General features: G+C 36.5%; 1 protein-coding gene across 1 annotated transcript in view; it reads left to right on the top strand.

Moving 5' to 3' along the window:
* Dsg4 (desmoglein 4) overlaps nt 1–24119 on the top strand; it is a 45769-nt gene that overhangs the window by 5316 nt on the left and 16334 nt on the right. Inside the window, exons 2-12 of the mRNA XM_020153683.2 lie at nt 5712–5747; nt 7186–7317; nt 9110–9265; nt 9590–9734; nt 12122–12288; nt 12541–12675; nt 13518–13703; nt 16798–17069; nt 18363–18502; nt 20911–21129; nt 23769–24068. Coding sequence (XP_020009272.2) covers nt 5712–5747; nt 7186–7317; nt 9110–9265; nt 9590–9734; nt 12122–12288; nt 12541–12675; nt 13518–13703; nt 16798–17069; nt 18363–18502; nt 20911–21129; nt 23769–24068 — 1888 coding nt within the window. The remainder of the gene's footprint in view (nt 1–5711; nt 5748–7185; nt 7318–9109; nt 9266–9589; nt 9735–12121; nt 12289–12540; nt 12676–13517; nt 13704–16797; nt 17070–18362; nt 18503–20910; nt 21130–23768; nt 24069–24119) is intronic.

Below are 24119 nucleotides of genomic sequence, written 5' to 3'. Positions count from 1 at the left end.
GTGTGGCAACTGGTTCAGCCAGCTCATTCTGCGTGGGTGACTTTTAGCCAGCCTTTCAGGCCAAGCCACATCACAGAATAGTGTCTGGCCCACATACGCTCTGAAGAGATGACTTTCACAGCAAAGGATTTCTCCAGGTATCAAGAGCCCATAAATATTCTTTGAGATTCATGCATCCATGCTACTGGGTACAATTGAGGAAGGTGATATCATTTTGTGTTTCTTCCAAAACACCCATTCACAAGTGTTCTCTACAAAGTGAGGATCCTCCTGATGGAGTTTGTGATTTGAGGGCCTGAGAGTAATAGCAGCCAAGTTCCTTCAGGGAGACCTGCATATAAGTCACAGGAATTGGAGGGCTTGGTCATTGTTACCTTCATCATAAAATGGACTGATGGAGGAGCAGGGATAGCAGAAGTGTATCACACAGGCCTCCATCAGTCACAAGATAAGTCCTGCTGAATAAGAACCCTACCCTAAGATCTAGCATTGCAACATTCCTGACCTAAGGGGAAAAAAATCAGAGACAAAAAAAGAATGTGAGAGAGGTTACATTTAAAGATTTAAAGGGCTACCTTGGACTGTTACTAGTCTTCAGTTGAGCTGGTCCCTATACAAAGGAAAAGAGCAAGTTAAAACAAATTCTTTATCTCTTTGAACTAAATCTGGCTGATGTAGCAAATTTCCATTCTTTAAAAAGGATTAAGTAGTACTTTTGTATATAAGAGGAGCTACAAAGTCACTCTGGTGATAAAGGATGAAGACAAAGACTCATACTCAGTTTCTTCCATCTCCAAATCAAAGGAATTCATCTCCAAACCACATTGCTAAACATACACTGTAGAATATAAATTATTCAACTTTAAGTATATACAGATTTAACAAACGTGGTAACAACTTAATTGCTATTACAACAATAGTCTTCTATTGAGGTGCATACTTTGCTTCAAGGGTATAAGTGCACACATCATTTTAAAGGAATTATTTTCTGGATTCTCAGCTTCTGTGTGTGTGTGTGTGTGTGTGTGTGTGTGTGTGTGTTCTTTCCTTAAGTCTATTTATCTGAGCCTGCCCCTGAACCTGAAGTATCAAGCTGATTCTCCTCTCCCAAATCCCCATTATAAAAAACATTCACACCTTTTACCAGTGGCAAATCCTTTGGCAAATTGTGGATTGTTTGGTCTTTTTTTCATTGTTTTCAGCAAAATTAAAAGAGCCTAATTGAGTTATCAACTAATAAGTCATTTAAAAATCATTTTAACAATAGATAACTTTGTATAGTTAAGCCATATAGTTGGAAATAAGTTTAAAGAACTTAATGACTCCTCAGGAAAAAATTCTCCAATATTATATACTATTAAGGTGAACAAGTTCTCTCAGTAAGTCAGAAAACAAAAGACTTGATAATGAAACTTGTTAAACTCTAAATAATAAGTGATATTTATTCATAAATTAATTTTTAAACTCCATCTCTTTGCAAGATATTTCTATCAGATTTTACTTTTTATTAATTATATTGCATCAAAATTTCCATATTTGCATGTTGTTTGTGTGCAATTGTGCTTTTCATTATAATTGTAAAGCTAATTCAATCCATGGGTTCATCAATGGAAGTAAGATATCAGAGCAAAAGAAAAATAAGAGCAAAATAAATTTCAACTTTTGAAGCACTTAGTCATCATTTTTTTAAAATGGATGACACTAGACATCAAGTAACAATGGTGTTTAGATTCCATTTGCTACATTTAAAAGTGATGTAACAGTTCTATTTTAAAATAGCAACATTTTTGTGGTGCTAGGGTTTGAGCTCAGGGTTTCTCACTTAGAAGAAGGCACTCTACTGCTTGAGCCATACCTCCAATCCTAAAATATCAACATTAATAGTATTTATAATATAATATTTTTCAATGTCATCCTTAGCAACCTTTTGATCTTATGATGAAAAGGTTTAGCTGTCAGTCACTATAGAAAGATTTGAGGAAGCACATCCTTTTTTGAAAAATTCTTATGGTTTCGTGAGCAAAAGCTTTTGAAGATATGTGCAAGATATTATTAGGAGTAATATTAGTAAACATCAGTATTTACTCAGGACCAGGGACACAATTAAATGAAACCAAATTTCAAACAGTATCGGAATAAATTGCTAAAATAATACTAGGTGATTCCAAAAAAAAAGTTTTGGGTGTTGAATAAATAAGTGAAAAAAGGCCAGGATGTAGCTCAGTGGTAGAGTGCTTGCCTGAGGCCATGGGTTCAAGTCCAACACCAAAAAAGAAAAGACAAAAAACAAACAAATAAATAAATCAGTAGATTGGTGGTTTGGGTCCATTCTCGGTTGCTGTTTTAACATTGCATAGGTACAGTATTAACCTTCCAAGCTTGTTGTAAGCAGGCAGAAGCCAGGGTAGGAATATATTCCACTACAGAGTGAAAATTACCTACCACATCTCTGCTTGAATTATGAACAGAACCCAGCTAGGATTCACTCTCACTACTTTCGAGTTAAAAGTAGATTATTGGGTTGATTATAGCTCTGAGGCTCTGCATCTGCTTGGATGGAAGAAGCAACACAATGATACTACTGTGGTTCTGTCAAGCCTGAGACAGGAAGCAAGTAGAAAAGAATATCAAAGAGGAGAGAGAGAGAATGAGAAAAGAAGAAACAAGTGTGGAGCTGAAGGTGAGACAGGAAGAGTCGTAGTAATGATCTCACATGCTGAACTCCCCAACCTGGCATCAGCAAGACTCATCTTCCCTCCTACTGAAGGAGATGCCTCTCAAAGTCAGAGTGCAGTCAGCAGCACTAACTGCACAACGTATCAGTTCTCAGTCATCCTAGAACTCCAGTGACCAGACAGGAAAAACAGCTACTAATGTGATACAAAAGGCAACCACCAGAATATATGTCTTTATGGATTCATTGACATGGATCTTTTCCAAAATAATCATTGAGTGCAAAAGGAAAATTACTAAATTATGGTTAGTTTCTTCTGTTCAAAATATATTACAAATTCTATATGTATGTGTTTGCAAAGAAAACATCTGAAAAAAACTTGCCAATCTTGTAGTAGTGAGATTCTGTGTGAATTTTTTATTAGACCTTCCAGAATCATCTGCTTTTCTAACAATAAAAATCTAACCCTCCAAAAGTCACTTTATTATTTAAAAAAACACATTCTAAGTAACTGAAGAATAATGTCTTCTATTAAATGCTCATCTTCATGCCCAGTTCTAATGTTTTACTAATGTCTAATGAAGTTATAATGAGAAGAAAGTGAATTAAGAGGAGACTCAATGCCCTAATTTCTAATCTCTAATCTCTAACTTCTAATCTCTGTGATTGCCCTTCTGGATTCATCTGACATAAGAAACCCACCGTACTCTCTGCCCCCTCCTGCACCTCTCTCACCTGCAGGATCTTCTCTGGGTCCATTCCACCTGTCTCTAGCCTCTCATTTCACAGAAGCTCCTGGTTTCACTCTGTTTCCTAACTAGCTGGAATTCACAAGAGTGCCTTATCATCTATCTTCCTGGGTCTCACTGTGTATGATAACCATCCCCAACCCTGGGATAATCCCCTCTCCTGGCCTCCTCCCCCATGCGTAGTCTCTCAAGTTCTACTAGAGAAGGCCCAAATCAGAAGAACTAGCATCCTATTCTTTCTTCTTTATTCCAACTGGTCCACACACTCCCCATCACCTATAGAATAAGAATTTAATTTCTGTTTCTAACTTCTTAGCTCAAGTGTTTCCTAACTCAGGAGTACTGAGTATGCCTACCTCTGACTCCTGTTGTCTTCTGCAATGCAGTCTCCTCTAGCCTTTCCCACACATGTTCACCACAACTTCACAAGATTATGGAATAGGGATGTGCAAAACGTTTTCCAATGACACTGCACAATGGTTTTCTGTCTTCATTGTATCCCTCTGTTGGTTTTTAGATGATTTTTTTATATGACACATACATTCACTTTACATGAATATCATATACATAGCATATATTTCTTGATTTCTTCCTCCTCCCCCTCTTTTTCTCCCTTCCCTTCTATCACTCTTTCTCTACAAAACCCTTCTCTTCTCCCTATAGATTATGCTTTTGGTCATGTTTTCCCTACCTAAAATATATGCCTTGATATAATTAAGCCCTCAAATTCCATCAAACCTCTTAGACTTCTTTTATCTGCTCACTTACTGAAAATGTGTTTCTACTTTCTCAATAGTTCATTCCTTGACTCCTGAAATCGGATATACGCCACTTGGAAAAGTAAAGAAAAACCTTCTACTTTAAGATTCCAATCTCTTCCCAGTTCCTATTCTTCTTGACTTTGCTACAACCAATAAACCATCAAATATTAAATATTCCTTCTTTGTCTAACTTCTTAGCACTGTACTACACCCATTCTGCCTCCTTCTGGATATTTCATCTCTGCCTTCTGATCCAATCTCTTCTCTCTAAACTCTGCTTCTTTCCCAACCCTCCACACTTCTCATCCCTCTCACCCTAGTTAAGGATCTTCTCTGTACCCACAGAGTTGGATAGACTATTCTCTTAGTCTATCGGAGAAAGCCTTTTGCTTTTAGACTTCTCCCTTCTGTTCCTTGCACAGGAGTAAGCATTTCCCACAAGCTTCTGTTTTCTTCTGACTTCATTTATATTCTTAAACTATTTTATTTTCAACTTCAAAAAACCATTTGGAAAAATTCCACTTTTTAAAATTCTGTATTTATTACAAATAATAGAAATATATCAAAAGAATGAGTAGAGAAAATTTAAGTCCACATCTCCTTGTAGTGAAATTCTCCTACAGAATTTTCTGTTTCTATAATTCCATGATCTTCTATAGAATAATGTTTTGTTTTCTGTAATTTTCTGTTTCTGTACCTCCATTTTCTAAGAAATGCAACCCTAAATGATCTGACTCTTCTTTCTCTTATGTCCCTCAGTCTGTTAGGCCTCAGTTCTTTGGTAATATCTCCATCCTCCCCCTGCCCCAGTGTCACTGGAACACCACAGTTCTCATTCTGTGTCTTACCTAAGCAATTGCTAAAAAATTCCTAAGTGTCTTGCCTTCATCTGCTTTCCCTTGTAATCTTCCCTTCCTATCAAGGATATATTTTAAAGACAATGTTTTTGTCACTCCCAGTCTCTACCCAATTAAATACAAATTCCTCAGCCTGCTGTAAAAGCACTTCACACTCTGCTCTTGAAGTGACATTCCAAACCTTGTCTGCATGGTGCCTCTACCTTCCCGCCAATGATCCTTACCATTTCTGTCGCGTCCCCTGAAATATAATGCCTTTATATTCTTGTTTTACTCTGACTGAAAAGTTTTTCCTCATCACTTTCTCTCATCAAAACAGCTTCATCCTGCAGTTTTTTCAAATCTTGTCCCCTGTAAGACCGACCCTAAATCCACTTTGATAACTGGAGCTATATGCTCTACCCTTCCACTGAGACCACCTGTGCCTCTCTTGCAGCACATGTCCTCACCTGCCTTGTTGTAGTTGTGCTTTTGTCTTCTCTAAGAGTTTAAAAACCTTTTGAAGGCAAAAGTCTGTGTTACTTGCTTTCTATTACTCATATTTATTTTGTATTATGAATCATATGTATATTTAAGAAATGAATTAATAAAAGAATATCATCAATGCTTTTAGGACACTGCTTTCTGTAAATTATGCAAATTTGTGTTAATACTGTGCCTTTCTTAACAGGTGGTACTGGAAGTAAACAGTGAATTTATTGTCGAGGTAATGTATATCAAAATTATTTTCTATATGTAACATTAAAATGAAAATTGGATTTTAAAATGCATACTATATTAAAAATTAGAATATTTGAAACCATAATTATCCAGATTAAGAGAAAAAAAACTCTGCCAAAGTAAAACAGCAATGGTCAAACCCATGGCCTGAGATTTCTATGCTTTTCTGGCATGATTTGAGATGGGTCAGTGTCTTAATAACTCCTACTTATCAAACTATGCTAGTAGCTTATTTAATGCTGCCCAACTTATATGAAAGCAAAACAAGCAAAGAAACACTTTAAACATATCAACCAAAAAGATAATTCATAGTCTATGAATCATGAAAAGATGCAAAAATTTTTAAAATAGGTAAGTGCAATTCAATAAACCAACAGAGAATCCAATTCCTTTTAGAATGGGACTCAGGAAATAAATCTACTGTCTTATATCTTGTGGAGTTTAATTTTACTATGGTAGATAAATTTTCATTATGATCATCTCAAATCCCAAAATAAAATTACTTTTCTAAATAATTTTGGCAAAATTGGAAATATGTGGTCATTTCAGGTAGTTGTATTAAAATGGGGGGGGGATGTAAAGGCTTTGGTTCTTGAAAGAATAAACATCATTCATGTGGAATATATGCATCCTCAAAAGTGGCAATTAAATAAAGCCTTAGCTTAAATAAATACACAGTCACCTGTGCCTCAATAAGGACATTATGACTTCCAAAAATAGATATACACATATGTATGTTTTATGCCTGTGTACAAATGTGTTTATGCATGCAATAGCATTTCTAAACTCTTCAGTAATATAAAATTCTTAAGCATCCACCAACAATAGCAATATAAAACTTCAAGTGGACAAACTATAGCAAGCAGATAAACAAATATACAACATAGAGCTACGGAGGTGTCCATAGGATTATTTACCAATGCTGTCAATTAAGTTAATACTATTCTTCTAATTTCTGAATAACATATTTGGATGTCCTTATCAACAGAAGAGAAACATCCCTTTCTCTTGTAGGTGGACACAACTTTCATTTTGCACTCACACAGAGCACTGGCAATCTTTAAATTCTGAGGACAGTAAAGTCAGGCCAGAACTCAAGGGAGGGTGAGAAAGGTAAGGAAGATAGATGGAATAAAGAAAACCACACTACATTATGCAGTGTAGAACATTGTAAGCACTACATATAGCTAATAAAACTTGTTTCACTAGAATCCAATAATTAGAAATGAGATCATTCCAAAGAAGTAGCAGTCAGGGGTTGGCAAGTTATTTCCATGCAGAGTTGTGATTTAGTAAAAACTTCCTTTGTTCATCAAATTCAACACTAATTTTTTTTCTGGAAGCACCTTACAATATTAAATAAATGTCTGTGCTAAATAAAAGTGTTCTAACACTATAAGAAATACGAATTATTTTTGCTTAAGGTAAAAGAATTAGACATTGAAAATGGCACTACAACGTGGCAAACAGTCAGGAGACAAAAACGGGAGTGGATCAAGTTTGCTGCAGCCTGTCGAGAAGGAGAAGACAACTCCAAGAGGAATCCGATTGCCAGAGTGAGTGATAAACTGAGCAGGAAGATCCTGAGCAAATAGCCGATGCTTTTGTGGGCAGGAGATCTCCGAAATGTTTCAGGGACTTGCACACTTTGCTGCCCATTGTGATTCGAGAAGATAGCACAGAATCATTCGCTTGTGTGGCTGAGACCCTTTTGGATCTCACATGGTGGGGACGCATACAGAGAAAAGGGTCCTAGCAAGTAATCCTTATAGAAGAAAGACCAGCATAACTGGTCTTGGTCTATTTGTGTTCTGCTCATTGTTGTTTGTATATGGTACAGGAAATTTATGATATCCTGAAGACAAACTCACCAAAATGTCAAGTCAAGTCAGGACCAAAAGTCTACTACATTTGGTTAATTCAAGAATGTAAGGATAGTGTTAAAAGTTCCTACCAGGTCTTTACATTCAGAAGCAAGATGAGTCTTGCTTCTCAAGACTCAAGCAATGGCTACCAATGAGGAAAGACTGTTAAAGGAAGAATGTGTAATTAATACATCTGTGAAGACTAAGATTCACATCTAGTTTCACTAGGTCTTTCTGGGCATCTTGGCCTTGGGCCAAAGGAGAGTGATCCACCAAGATCATCTCCTTGCAGCTTTACATTAAATCAGAGTAATCATCAGCAATGATGTTATAAACATAACCTCAGCTCAAGAAGATTTTCTCCGAAGTCTTCAACTTTGGAAGAAACTTTCAAGTTATTATTTCCATTTAACTCATAGCTTTCTCTTCTCTCACTGATATTGTTCTTTTTTATTTGCCTTTTGGGGATTCCTGAATTTTCTTTTATTAAAAAATGATTTTTGGATTTAAGTCAAGCTAATCAAAGCTGTATTTCCAGCTGACTTTAAATTTAATAGTTGGGTAACAAATCTTAATATTTTACCACTTGTTCCCATCTTTAGTGTATAGGGAAGATTACAAATTTTAAACTTAGTTTAAATTTATCAGCAGTAGATATAAAATTATTAAAACAGTAACCATATGGCAGCATATTGACCATAAAATCTGAGAGAAGAGTGATACTGTAGATTTGAATTTATGAAAATTTTTCCATCTCTAAACACTGTATTTCTCTCCAGAATTTCTTAATTTATGTCAAACTCAAGTCTAAGCAGGGTACTAGTTAGGTATCACAACTTTAAAAAAATACTAAAGATTCTGAGTTCTACCAGATTCTGTATTTTTTTTTATGATTGTGCTGGCTGGGGGTACATTGTGGCATTTACAAAAATTCTTCAAATATATCATACTTGAATTCATCCTACCCACCATTCTCCTTTATCTCCCTTCCCCTATTCCTGGAAAAGTTTCAGTGCAGGTATCATTTTTCTATTTACATACATGTGAACACAGTATTTGCACCATATTCACCCTCCCATGTCCTTTCCCTACCTCCTCCCCCCTTGCACTGGTACCAACACACCCCCAAGCAGGACCAGATTCTCTATATGCAAACTAAATCAGAGAATCTAGCAACATATTGCTAATAACAGCAATATTGGCATTAAGTGTGTACGTGTCTTGCACACACATGCATTGCGCTGAGCTGTATATTCTGTACTTCAGAAATCCCACACAGAACCTCTAAACTAATGATTTTATCCCTACCAGAAGCTGGTGCTTGGAGAAGACCAATGACCCAAAGTCACGTAGGACTAAGTCATGATATGTTTCAAACTGAAGCTCATTTGGTTATGATTCCCACTTTCTTTTCATTCTGCCGTGCTCTGAGGTTTCTGATCTGCTCTAAATTAAATCACAATTCTAGTCATTTTGCTTGTAGATTCGATCAGATTGCGAAGTGAACCAGAAGATTACATACCGAATCTCTGGAGCAGGGATTGATCGACCACCTTATGGAGTGTTCACCATTAATCCCCGGACTGGAGAAATTAATATCACTTCAGTGGTAGACAGAGAGATAACTCCACTTTTCTTGGTAAGTCTCAGCAGTGTGTTTTGATTCGTTCTTCTGTCCCTTTTTTTTAAAAAAATCATCTCAGAGTACATTACATCGTGACATAAAAATGTCATGAAGAACCCCATTAAAATGTGTAAAGCATTATCTCAGGGCTATGTCTGACTTTGTGTAAAACATAGTATGTTGAAACAAACCAATGGGTTAAAAGGTTAAAAGTAATATAGTCTGAATTCAAAGAAAAATATTATTTCTTTGCATAGTTTCCCATATTTTCAAGAATGTCATTTAATTTCCTTTAGTGAAGAAAGTTTTTTGATTTTTTTTTTTTTTAACTTTCCACAGATCTACTGCCGGGCTCTGAATTCACGGGGTGAAGATTTAGAGAGGCCTCTTGAGCTCAGAGTCAAAGTTATGGACATAAATGATAACCCCCCAGTCTTCACACAAAACGTGTACACAGCCAACATTGAAGAAAACAGTGATGCCAGTAAGTATGATGTCGCCCGTTCTCCGCATAACCCCCTATCTACTTCCTTGGCTCAAATGCTTTGGAAGATACATATCAGAAAAAAACCAAGCTTGCGTTCGAATAAAATAAAATTTAGCTTATCTCTCAGCTAGAAAAAAATACGTCTCATATAGTAAATACCCTCTTATTTGTAGAAGATTCTTACACAGGCAGTTGAGCTAGTCCTTAGCACCTCCCTTAAAGATTAGTGGGCTACAAAAGACCAAAAATCGTATGTTCTCCCTCATATGCGGACATTAGATCAAGGGCAAACACAACAAGGGGATTGGACTTTGAGCACATGATAAAAGCGAGAGCACACAACGGAGGAGTGAGGATAGGTAAGACACCTAAAAAACTAGCTAGCATTTGTTGTCCTTAATGCAGAGAAACTAAAGCAGATACCTTAAAGCAACTGAGGCCAATAGGAAAAGGGAACAGGTACTAGAGAAAAGGTGAGATCAAAAAGAATTAACCTAGAAGGTAACACCCACGCACAGGAAATCAATGTGAGTCAATGCCCTGTATAGCTATCCTTATCTCAACCAGCAAAAACCCTTGTTCCTTCCTATTATTGCTTATACTCTCTCTACAACAAAATTAGAGATAAGGGCAAAATAGTTTCTGCTGGGTATTGGCGGGGGGCGGGGGGGGGGGGGAGTGGGTGGTAAGGGAGGGGGTGGGGGCATGGGGGAGAAATGAACCAAGCCTTGTATGCACATATGAATAATAAAAGAAAAATGAAAAAAAAAAAGATTAGTGGGCTAATGATTAACTTGGTTGGAGTAAACTGAAACCATGATTGTCAAAAGGGGCTCTGTTCTGTTCTGTTTCTCACAATTGATGGCTGAACCATCCTAGGCAGAGTGATAGTGATGTCTGCCTGATTGTCCCCATCAGATCAATCACTGAGAGCAAGCACCTGTCTTCACTGTCAATGCAGCAAGTGACCCTATGCACTCCCATTTTTTCATTTCTCTCCATCCTACTTAATGCTATTCCAACCCCAGTGTCCTTCTGCTTGCTCCTGTTATGTGAGTTCTGAGCTTTCTTTTCTTCCTCCTCATGTTTTTCTGATGCTACTGCTCCCTCTCTCTCCTCTCCCTCTACTTCTTTTCCCCTAGTCCTCTAATCTTCCTTTCCCTTTCAAATCTATATCTGCTGATACACCTGTAAATACACTTGTGGGAAAATATTAGGAAAAAGAAGCAAATAAATGCAAAATGTCCTTTAACATATAGGACAGGAGGACACAAAGGCGCAAAGAGGGTTTTGCCTAAGGGAGGCAAAACTGAGACAGCAACTCCAAAGTCTCTTTCCTTGCTTACATACTTCCAACAGGCTTGGTAAGGGAAGAGAAGGGGAAATTCAGAAGTTTCTGATTAACAGTTTGTTAACCCTTCCTTTCTCCGGTGAGAATCCTGGCTCTTTCTGTTCAAGGTTATCCCTGGTTCTCTAGGGTAGGATTTTTCACTTTGGGACCTGGGAAGCAAAAAAACACCAGGGACCTGTCAACTCTGGAATATCTGTCCTGTGGACTGATGCTTGGGAATTGACTGCGATACCTGTTGTTTTTCTCTGGAAATAATTAAGAACTTCTTATATTCCTCTGATCAAATCTTTTTTTTCTTTTTTGCAGTATTGGAGATTAAATTCAGGGCCTTGCATTTGCTAGGCAGGCACTCTACCAATTAAACCACACTCCCAGTCCTTTTTTGCATTTACTTTGTTTTTCAGATAAGGTCTCAGTCTTTTGCCCAAGTTAGCCTTGGACCACAGTCCTTCTACCTTTGCCTCCCAGTAGCTAGAAATTATAGGGGGTGAGCACCATCCCTGGCCTCAAATCTTTTCAATAGTTACATACTTTTGACTATTTAATAAAGTGCTGCTATCTTCCAGTGCAACCAACAGCAATTCTTTGCTTTCTGGATGAGGGACAATTAAGAATATGGATATCAACAAATAATTTCAAGGCTGAATTTAACTAGGCTATAATCTTTCTTAATTAAGCATGTTAAAATAATTTCACAAGACCATGGCAAAAACGAATCTAATAAAATCAACTCCTTTGCTTTATGATAGTCTACTGAAGTTCTTTTTCATACATTAAAGGCTACTATATTTTGTTACTAACTTTAATCACTTAAAGAGTGAAAGTACTTCGTAAACTATAAAGAATTTCATAGAAGCAAATCAGTGTTATTTTTATAATCACTGGTACAGCTGTAAGTTATGGCAATATAGTCTTATAGAAACTTGAAGGGAGGGAATTCAGAAGGCCAACCACTCTTTCTTTTCAAGTCTAATGACTCGATAAATTAATTCTCAGACTTCCAATTGTTTGCCACCTCCATCCTTATTTCTAGATTCACTGGTTGTTAAGTTAAGTGCCACAGATGCAGACGAAGACAATCATCTGAATTCTAAAATCGCCTACAAGATCATTTCTCAGGAGCCTGCTGGTACACCAATGTTCATGGTGAACAGGTACACTGGAGAAGTCCGCACGATGTCCAATTTCCTTGACAGAGAGGTAAAGCCTGCCATGAGTGCATAGTAAGACATTAAGAATTCAATTCTGGAAAGACAGAGATAAAATGATCCATATATGCCTTGCTCCAATACAAAGAAAGGGAAGAGAAATATTGCAATCGTTGTAACAGAAAGTTAAAGGATCAGTGATAAAGATTTCATTTGATGTGTCTATAAAAGAAATGATAGAATTTGAATATGTTGGATTGTATTCAAGGCAAGACCTAAGTCTTACAATTTCATCTTAATTCAGCAACACAGTATGTACAACCTACTCGTGAGGGGCTCAGATCGGGATGGAGCCACAGACGGACTGTCTGCCGAGTGTGACTGTAGAATCAAGGTCCTAGATGTCAACGATAATTTCCCTATCTTAGAGAAAACTTCAGTAAGTTACTACTCTTATGGTCCTTTTCCAGTAAGTGTCAATAATCAATTTGCTTTCCTGCTAGTTTGTGAGCATGACTCTATCACATGTACGGATGGGTTCAGCTTTATTGTATATAAACCTTAGAATTTCTTATGTATAATACCACACTTTATTATTCTATATTAATCTCTAACTCACTATTCCAAGCAAACCTTCTCTGCAAAAGCAATAGCAATCTACCTCACGTACTCTAACCACAGAAACTGGAAATCTGTTGATACTGACTCTGGGAATAACGTAACGATTATAGTATATTTGTTTATGCCTCATGATTCACTGAACTAATTCTAACGGAGCCCCAAACAGTCTCAGCTTCCATTTTCATTTTTACACATAAAGAAGCATAAAATCTAAAATAGCAGGATCAAGTCTGCCTTTCCATCTGTTTTGGTAAAAATATATCTTATTAATCATTCTTTTCCATATTATCCATGGCTACTTTCTGGGGAGACAAGCAGCTGCAATGTAGATTTTTCGGGCCCACAAAGCCTAATTTATTTCCTATCTGTCCCTTTATAAAGAAATCTGATCCTTATCTAAAAGAGGGAAAAACTAAAAATAAGCAAAAAAAAAAATGAAGCAAAGTTTTAGTTGGATATTGACTTCACATATAGTACATGAAGTTGTCTTATTATCTTACAATCATTTAATTCTTATATTTTTGATTGGATTTATGCCATGTGATAATGGCACAAAAAATCAATGATGTGGTCTGTTGTTAACATTTCAGAAGGCAATTATGTATTAGAAAATAACTAATCAATGAATCTTGATTATAAAATTGATCAATGTCATTTCAGTATTCAGCAAGTATTGAAGAGAATTGTTTGAGTTCTGAACTGATAAGATTACAAGCAATTGATCTTGATGAAGAAGGCACTGATAATTGGTTGGCAAAATATTTAATCCTCTCCGGAAATGATGGGAATTGGTTTGATATTCAAACAGATCCACAAACCAACGAAGGAATTTTGAAAGTCGTTAAGGTACAGTGTGGGCTCTGTAATATTCTCATCCAAAGTTTTAAATGGCTCTTAGAAACAGATTCTGTCTTCAAGAAAGTACACCAGGACCTTGAATACTGTTTATATGAACAACTGTCCTAAGTAAGCCACCATGAGAATCAGAGACTTCCAGCCTAGCCTCGCAATAGTCATCACAAAGAAAAATAAGAGGGCTGTTTTATTCTCACAGTGCCTAATACCTACGTGAGAGGATAAGGAAAGCAGTCCAAAAGCAGATGATGTCTGTGAAATAGCAATGTGATAAATGATGGCACAGATTTTATGATAGGAAATACTGTTAATTGCCAAGTGGATAAAATATGAGGTAACTAATGAGATAAGAGAAGAAAGTATCCTTCTGAGCTAGATTTGTCTGAAAAGGTTTCATTCAGAGAACAAGGTTAAAATAAGACCTTCTAAATGGAATTGCTAGCATGAATAATGAAAGGGGCATACACTAATCTTTATTAAGCAAAACTCTAACTATTGTGTTATATTTGACACATAAAAGCTTTACACATATGACCTCATTTAATCCTCACTACTCTGAGAAGAAACTATAGTGATTCCTTTTCACAGAAAGTGAAACAAAATACACACCTATGTATCCTCATTAAGTGTTTTCTCTTCTATCATACCTTAAACTGAAGAGATCAAGTTTTTCCAACCTCTAAAAAGAGACTGGAGTAAAAAGTTATTTTTTTGTTTTTTAAAATTTTTTATTCATTTATTCATATGTGCATACATTGTTTGGGCCATTTCTCTCCCCTGCCTCCTGCTCCCTTCCTCTCCCCTCCATCCCCCCATTCCCCCTCCCTTTCCAGGCAGAACCTGTTCTGCCCTTTTCTCCATTTTTATTGAAGACATAAGAAAGACAAAGACTTTTTGCTAGCTGAGATAAGGATAGCTATACAGAGAAATTCCTGGTATTGCTTCCACACACAAGTGTGTTACAATCCAAATTGATTCATCTTTACCTGACCTTTCACTAGTTCCTGATCCCCTTCCCATATTGATCTCTGTCGCTTTAAGGTTTCTGTATTAGCTCCTCTGCAGCGGGGACATCAGACACTTCATGTTTTGGGTTTCTTACCTATCCCCATTCCTTCCCTATGTGCTCGCCCCTTAGTGTGTAACTCAAGTCCAACAACATTACTGCCTTTGCCCTAGATCTAAAGTCCACATATGAGGGAAAACATACGATTTTTGGTCTTCTGAGCCTGGCTAACCTTGCACAGAATGAATAAACAGTTGTTTTTATTGCTCTTTGCAAATCTCAGGCCTCTAGACACAATTAGAACATCCTTGGTAAGGCAGGAATGCAACTTTGTGCCTTTCCTCTGCTTTCTGTCATCTTCCCTGCAAGACAGAAGATTGAGCCTCAGTCAATTTCCTGTCTCTATTCTCTGTGAATTTTAATTGATACAACTTTAGACACATGTTAGTAATGTTTATCACACTCTGTTCAATGAGAGAACTATTCACACAAATAAACGTGCATTTGTGAGTACACATAAGAAAACTCCGAGAGATTTCTCAATCTGAATAGAGGTTCTCAGATTTTCCATTTATTTGAAGATAGCACAGAAATCTGGAAAATGAAATCTGAGTAGCAGAAGAATCTTCCAATGGGAAATTCATCTTTAGTACATAATTCATGGTTAGCCCTGTGCTAGGTATCTTGGGTACTGACTGATTATGTGGAACTAGTAGACGAGATATTAATGGAGTCATCTGCAAATAAATGCAGGAGAGCTATCAAAATCCCAAATCTCAAAGGTTTTGACTGAAATTCAAGTGAGGTATGCTAAGTCATCTCCAAACAAGACCTCAAGATAATTTGTACAAATAGCTCTCTTCGCTTTGTTCAGAAATTTCACTGTAAAACCTAAGAAAATATTCGTGATATCATAAAATTTTATGGGGCACAGAGACCTTGACTTTAGTCCTTGGCAACCATGTTGCAAATGGTGTTCACCTTAGCTTCCCAAGCACTTGGAGGTAGACATTGCTAGCACTCCCTTTTTACAACAGCTTTTTCACTTGCAACCTTTTATGTCTCCACTTCAACCACGCTGGATCAAAAGTTTCTATTCATCTTTTATCCAGGGAATCCAGTTCAAAGGTGACTTTTCTCAGGGTGTGGTATTTACTTATTTGAATGTACCCAAACCCAGTGAAATGAAATTATAGTGTAGGGTTGGCTATAATACTCACCAATTCTTTAGAATTGTTTGCATCATTTAAAAAATAATAATATATTTAGTTACATCATATATACTGGCTCCTTTAATCTACTCTTAGTACTTTTAAGAGATTCTCAGATGTGAATTCTACAAAGGAAACCTATGTTGTATTCACTTATTCATTCAACAGTAGTGAACATTTTTTATTTCTTTCAAAGCGGGTTCTTTTGTGTATGGATGTGTGGTACTGGGGATTGAACATTTGCTAGGCTAGGCCTTTACCAGTTGAGCCACTCCCCAGCCCTTTTGTTTCAGTTTTGTTTTTGAGACAGTGTCTTATGCTACCTTTGCCCAGGGTTGATCTCACACTCACAGTTCTCTTGCCCCCACCACAGGAGTAGCTGGGATTACAGGCACACAACAATGTCTCGCTACTAAATTGACTTTTTCTTTTTCATAAAAAGTTCATTTGAAAAGAAATATCATTTTTCATCTTAGCATTTTTATATAAGAAATTCAAAACTCCAAAATGTGATTCTAATTTAAAGTCACAGGGATGGAGAGGTAGCTCAGTGGGAGAGCATTTGCCAAACATGTACAGGCCCTCGGTCCTATACCCAGCACCACAAAACGCAAACAAATTAACAAATAAAGCCACAGGATCAAATAATCTACAAACGTGATACTGCTGAGAGGTAAAGCAAGTCATATGTATAAAATACCTAACTCAGTAGTAACTGAAACTATTTCAGTTCAAAATCTTGGTTGCATAGCTCCTGTACTTTTTTCTAGTGTACAGTTTGCTTACCATGGTTTCTTACTTAATCAAAAAGAGACTCCTTTACTGTCTCAGAGGTTTGTTGTTTTTTTTTTATTTTCCATCTTTTCAGATACTAGATTATGAACAAATGCCTAATGTTCATCTCAGCGTCGGAGTTAAAAACCAAGCTGATTTTCACCACTCGGTTGCTTCTCAATTCCGAATGCACTCAACCCCTGTGAGAATTCAGATCATCAATGTGAGAGAAGGACCTACATTTCAGCCAAGTTCCATGACTTTTAGTGTACGAGAAGGAATAAGAGGGGATTCCTTATTGAATTATGTGCTTGGCACATACACAGCCATAGATTTGGACACAGGAAATCCTGCAACAAATGTCAGGTACTGCAAACCCTTGTTTGTGTGGCATGGTTCCAGTGCTAATTCATGTAGAATGTGCTAGGATGTGTTAGTTGTAATACTTTGGGGACTTTGTTTTGCTTTGCTTTGTTTGTTTTAGTAAACTAAAACAGCACTTGAAATTTTCTTAGATTTTAATACTGTTTTAGAGACTGCAAGGGGTCAGGTTGATTATAAGAGCAATTGTGCCCAGGAAACAACTGTAAGATCAAAGAGTCACCTAAGTTATTCCAAGAGCCTCATTGATCTTTTATGCCCAGTTGTACTGCCCTGGACTAGGGCTGATGCACTGTGATGTGGACAATATCACACCATTTAAAAAAAAAAATGAGCTATTGACTCTTGTCTTGTTGAAACCTGTCAATAACTTTGACTTTGAGACTAATTTTAACCCTCTGCTTAAAAAAAAGAGGACAAAAACAAGGGAAGAAGCAAAAAACCAGGTGTTTCAGAAATGTGATAAGCACAGAGGTAGAACAAGAGAAATAGAAAAATGAGTATTAAAGGCATTAGGTACACAGACTATATGCAAATTAAAACTATGTTAAATATTCCGGAAATAACTACAGGGAAATAGGGATTTCCTCTCTGTATACGTCCAATCTCTCTCTATCCTTTTTTTCCTCCCAATATTTTTGGAATGTACAAAGTCTATTAACTTATAAGTTACTTCCGTGTCAACAGTTTTAATGATTTAATCAACTACAAGTTAACAGACTCAAGAAAAAAATATGAGTCTATTACTGTGGGGAAAAGGAAAAAGAAGATGAGATGAACAAATGGAAGACTTGAAATCGTGCCTGGTAGAGAGAACCTAATCTCCTAATTAGGTCAAGCTCTTTAAAGCCATTATCCAAAACAACTCCCAGACAAAGAAGCTGAATAGAGGATAGATACCATGAGGCCTTGAATGGGCTGCCAGTGAGGTATTCTGAAACCAACATGTCCTAAAATCTACAACAAACACACTAACTATTCCAGGTGTGGAAATGAATAAATGGCATTTCATTGTGACAATAAATAAACCTAAAATAAGCTCATATATTTTATTAGTTATACTAAGAGCTGGGAGAGTAAGGATGATGAAATTTTGTTGTGCACCTTTGCATTAATACTGGCTTCTTATAGAGATACAGACATTTTAGAAAACAAGACAGTTACCACCATAAATCACACAAGCACAACACATAAGTTTACCATGTGGCCGCTCTTCTGTGATTTAAAAGTATTAATTTTCATAGAAGCGTAATGATGAATTTCTTTATTTAAAAACAGGTATCTCATAGGGCATGATGCAGGCAGCTGGTTAAAAGTTGATTCAAGGACTGGTGAGATACAATTTTCTAGGGAATTTGATACGAAGTCAAAATATATTACCAATGGCATGTATACAGCAGAGATCCTGGCAATAGATGGTAAGAAAATGTTTTAGTATTTTAATAAAATTAGTACTATTATATTAAATCAAATTAATGTTACTGTTCTAATGTTGATATTTGAGTGACTCAAAATGTATCGTTTAGTACTGTAAGGCAAGACTCATGGAATTTTAAGCACCTTAGACCAAGAACTAGATTTAATTACACTTATAACTATAATTTACAATTAAGTTATAATTTTTTTCTTTTACTCCCAAAAAGAATTGTATCATTTACAGTTTAAAGCATAAAAGTTAAAGTACGCAAAAATAAAATTTAGTTACTGTCTATGACCTCATTTCTTAAGTATGACTAATCCCGTTTGTAGATTATGTGAGGAATGTTTACCTAAAGTTAAGAGATAAAAGCTGAGCCTGAAGTTCATTGTGGGAACACCTGAGGGGAAGGCAGTGTCCCCAAAAGTATAGTTATTTTAGAGCCACCAAAACTGAGCTACATTGAGAAAGCTGCATGAGTGTTACATTAATTACACTTTACCCATGGTAAAATGCTCTGAGCCAAGAAAATAAAAGGCCATTCCAAATATAAGATTCAAATTAGACGTCTATAAGCATAGGTGCATTGAATTAACTTGTAATTGAGCCACTTCTCACATGAGAAAATCTATGACACATTCCTCTTGCTGAGTAGCAACAGGAGTTTGTTTATTTATCAATAGTTAATGATTCTCCAGACCAGTGCCTAGGAAACCAGCTGCTAGAAAACAAAACAGAGAAAGGTCAGCACAGGAAAGTAGAGGAAAGTTGGACATGCCAAATACACGTCTACTGTAAGACAGATATGGTAGGCTGGCAGTAAGTTTGTATCTGACATTTATAATAGCCAAACAACAACAACAACAAAAAGATAAATGAGCAGCATAAGACTTAAAAAGTCCAAGAAATTAATCTACACATTCTGCTCTTCAACCGAGAGTATCACTTTTTAAACATCTGGGCCAGTTATAGAAGTAATATTGTCTAATTCTTTCTTGTAAGCATTCAGGAAGCACTGTTTCTGAAATGAATTACAACCATGTTGATCAGGCTCTACATTTGCACATTGTAACAATATGTGACAATCTTCAAAATACAAGAATGAAATAGTAATCACCTCATGTGAATGAAGAGAAAATGTCCAGGAGAAAACTAAAAACAAGGCCCATCATTTATGCACAGAGCTACCCAGATGGCTGCATTTGATCCAGGATGCATGGGCAGCAGGTGAAGAGACAGAGGCAGAGCAATCCTAGAAACAGTAGCTTGAGCTTTAGTTGCCAGCTCACAGGGCCCTAAGAAAGCTACAGAGGACCAGGAAATGACAAATAATTCAATCCCATGGGACAATCTGATGTCTCTGTAATGAGAGACTGAGTGAATAGATACTATAGTCTAGGAAGTCCAATGTCGAATAAAGTATAAGAATAGACTGCACCAAATCATGTAGGACACAGTGTGGTTCTGGGTTTATTATCATTTGATCAACCCATGACTCTACCACTTAGACATGCAAAAACTCTTTAAAAGAAGTTTGTTAACCTCTTGGAAAATGACTTAGTAAAGTACCCTAGACATGATGATATTCTAGCTTACAAATGAAAAAATTAAGGCTTCTTTCTGGGTAAAAGTTAAAAAACAATTATTCACTATATCAGAACATAAAGTAGAAAAGGAGACAAACCCAGATTCCTAATCTAATGCCCTGCCTTTTCTAATAAATTATACTAATGAAAAATTTGTTTTAAATGGTTTAGGGGAAAAAATCAAATAGATTTTATATTTGTTTTCAGAAGTGCCATTTCAGAAAGAAATAAAATGGAATTTAAATAAACAAAGAGGACAGAAAGAAAAAATATGGAAGCAATTATTTAATTCCAGCCATAGTTATTTGCATAAACATAGGGTGAATTAGCATCCTGAATGGAAGGCCATCAGCTGGCCTTGGGTCTAATTTCCTGAGACAAAGTGAGAATAGAAAGCGGTGCACCTTTTCTGAGAACACCATTTAATTTTCCATCTTAAGATGCACAGGAAGCTGACAGAGTGGCTCAAACAGTAAGAGTGCCTGCCTAGCAAGTGTGAGACACTCTGAGTTCAAACCTCAGTGCAGGAAAAAAAAAAAAGCATAAGACTTAGCAGAATGAAATGAAAATGAAAACATTTTAGGAATATTTAACAGGGTACACAGAGTCTCAAATCAGGAAAATGGTTGAAAAAATTCAAAAGAAACCACTATTACTTTGCCACACAAAGGCAGTAACTGCAGATCATTGAAGTAGGCAGAAATCGGTCTGGCCTCACAAGTACTCCTACTATTCCTGTATGGTGTGGAATCATCATGGGACATGAGAACATTTTTCTCCCTGACATCATTTACCCCAACACCCATGATGCTTTGCTTTTCAGATGGCTCTGGGAAAACTGCAACTGGAACCATATGTATTGAGGTTCCTGATGCCAACAATTACTGTCCGGTCATTTTTTCTGAAAGAAGAACCATCTGCATTGATTCCCCATCAGTCCGTATCTATGTTAGTGATCAATCTTTTGGGTCTCCCTTTACCTTCTGTATTGTTGAAGAATCATCAGAAACAACTAACGTATGGGACCTCAGACCAATAAACGGTGAGTGCAATGCAAACTTGCTCACACCTGAGGCCCGAAAGCAAAACAATTACTAAATAATTAATCTAGTTATTTAGCACATACATTTTTATATATCTTTTTCTATATTTCTTGCCATATTGATTAAATGAAAAAACTTTCAAATATACCCTTAAGTTATTAGAAAAACTTTTAGACTGAAATAAAAGTCAAAATATTTCACCAATACAAATAGCAATGGATGAATGCTAGTTTGTCTGTAATCCTAAATAGATGACACTAAACCAATACTTGATCACTTGAAATAAACAAGACCCTTGACTAACTTCGCAGATGTCACAGTCCCCTGTTCTGTATAGTTTCTGACAAGTCATACAAATGTCTTTGAAACTTAGATAACCCAAGATCCATTTACACATTTTCTTCTCACTAAGGAGCACATAAGATCAGTGAGACTGTTCTATCAAAGGCTATTATTTGTAAAAGTAAAAACTAAATACAAATTGCCTAATATTTGAGAAATGGTTGAGCAAAACTATAGTACATATTATCCATTTTATTAAGATGTTGAACTATACAGCCATTAAAATAGAATCATGCAAAGTTTTGAAATACAAAAGAACACATAAATGAAAGAATATAAAGTGAAAAACAGATCCCAAAGCAGCACATATATGCAAGCTGTGGCTACATGAAAATAAATACTTGACATTGATTTGCAAATGAAAGGAGTAAGTTTCAGACAACACAGCATTTCATCTACTATGGGTTCTTCGTGAAATGTTAAATGTGCAATAGAAAATGGAATGCCATGGGAGGACCTTATGTGAGCAAAGATAGCTCCCCAATTTCACATTCACTTTGGAGAATGTGAAAGACTTCATGGGGTGGGGCATGAGGATCAGACTGCAGAGCCCAAGGGGTGAGGAAATTCTTCCCACCTCACTGAAGCCACCAGACTTCAACATTCACAGAATTCACCAAATGCAGAAACATTAAATGATAGTGGGAAAAAATGCCAATAAAGATTTGGTCTCAGCCTGGAGGCATGGTTCAAGTAGTAGATCACCTACTAGCAAGCACAAGGCCTTGAGTTCAAATCCCAAGAAGAAATTAGACAAGTTGTTTTTTACCATCAAGCTTTTTTTTTTCATGAAACCACGTTAATATTTTAAAAGCTAAACATGTTCAAGTAATTTCCTTAAAATCAAGACAACTCAGAATCCACCTGCCCCTATAAAGCTAAATAGTGCTCTCCCCTTTTTTGGCAGTACTGAGGGTGGAATTTAGGGCCTTGCACTTGCTCTACCACTTGAATAATATACCCAGCTTTTTGCTTTGATTAGTTTTTAGACAGGGTCTTACATTGTGCCCAAGCCAGCCTAGACTGTGATACTCCTATTTATGTTTCTGACCTAATTAGGATTACAAATACATACCACCACACCCAGCTTTCTCCTTGAGATGGGGTTTCACTAATTTTTTGCCAGTACTGGTCTTGAATGAAGATCTTCCTGATCGCCACCTCCAGAGTAGCTGGGATTACAAGCATGAAATACCATACCCAGCCCCATCCATTCTTAAATAATAATTACTAATCATTTTTTTCTTCATTCAAATCTCAATATTTAAAGTAAATATGTAAGAACAAAAGGTTCCTGCTGGGCATGGTGGTACAGACTTGCAATCCCAGCTACTTGGGAGGTGGAGACAGGAGGAACATGAGTTTGAGGCCAGCCTGGGCATTGGAAAGACCCTCTGTCAAAGTCAAAATACAAACAAAAGGACTGAAAGAGTGTCTCAAATGGTAGAGAGCTTATACACACAAGGCCCTGAGTTCAATCCCCAGTACTGGGGAAAAAAAAGAAAAGAAGAAATATTATATGTGAAGTTTGGTAGAAGTATCCACATGATGTTACAGATTGGCCAATAAAAATATAACTACACTGGAGGTAATGTTCCTGGAGCCAGCTGGTGTTGAAGAACAGAACGAACCTTACCTAACCTGCTGTGATATGGTCTCATCTTATTCTTATTTTGTGCACACATTAGATTTTGGTAGACCTTGATGGCTTATCATGTAGCTAACAGAAGGTAATAAGCCATAATAATAAAAATATTGTGATATGATTAATCAGTTATTATTCATGGTTTAGGTACAAAGTTAATCACCCCTAAATCCTCCTTAGGTTGATAAATTCCAACCAATGTCATAAGCAATATTTTCTATAAAATCTAAAGCAATGATAGTATGAAGAATTAGGAGAATAATTAATAAATTAATTTTAAATGGGAAGGCAACAATTTTAAAAGAGATAAATAACAGTCCTAAGGAGACTATTTTATACACTACAATCCAGAATACAAGCCTTCAGATATTTTCTTTCAACTCAGTATTACTGATAAATAAATATTTATTGAGTATATGTTATATACCAAGTACTAGTGCTCTGAAAATAAATAATAGAATTCCCTCTTGCTTTGTAAAAATAACAGTGTAGCAGGGATCAATATTGAACAATCAATTATAAAAGAAAAAGAAAAGGACAGGGTACACTATAACCAAGAGCATGAAAACTTCAGGTTGTAAGGTTGCCTTGGGTATAAGAAAGGATGACCAAGGAATCTGAACTTGTTCTGTTTCCTCTCTTCCTTTTCAGAAACTTCTGTGATCCTTATGACTGAGCAGACTTTATCTCCAGGACTTTACCAGATCCCAATCCTAGTGAAGGACAGCTATAACAGAGCATGTGAATTGCCACAGGTTGTGCAGTTAGAGGCCTGCTCATGTGACAACAGCATTTGCTTGGACTCTAGCACCACAGGCATCTACACTGGGGATGTCAGCTCGGTTACTGACGACATTTATGTGTCCGCCACTGATGATCAAGTTGAAGAGTCAAATGGACTTGGACCAGGAGGAATAGGCATGATCGCCACGGGCGCCTTACTTCTGCTTTGTAAGTATTCTATTAAGTCTTTTCAGCCATTCCTAAAAATTGCCAGCCTAC

This window comes from Castor canadensis, chromosome 4, assembly GCF_047511655.1.
Source record: "Castor canadensis chromosome 4, mCasCan1.hap1v2, whole genome shotgun sequence".
NCBI lineage: Eukaryota > Metazoa > Chordata > Mammalia > Rodentia > Castoridae > Castor > Castor canadensis.
Note: the sequence above shows the minus strand (reverse complement) of the source record. Positions and strands in the feature narration are given on the sequence as shown.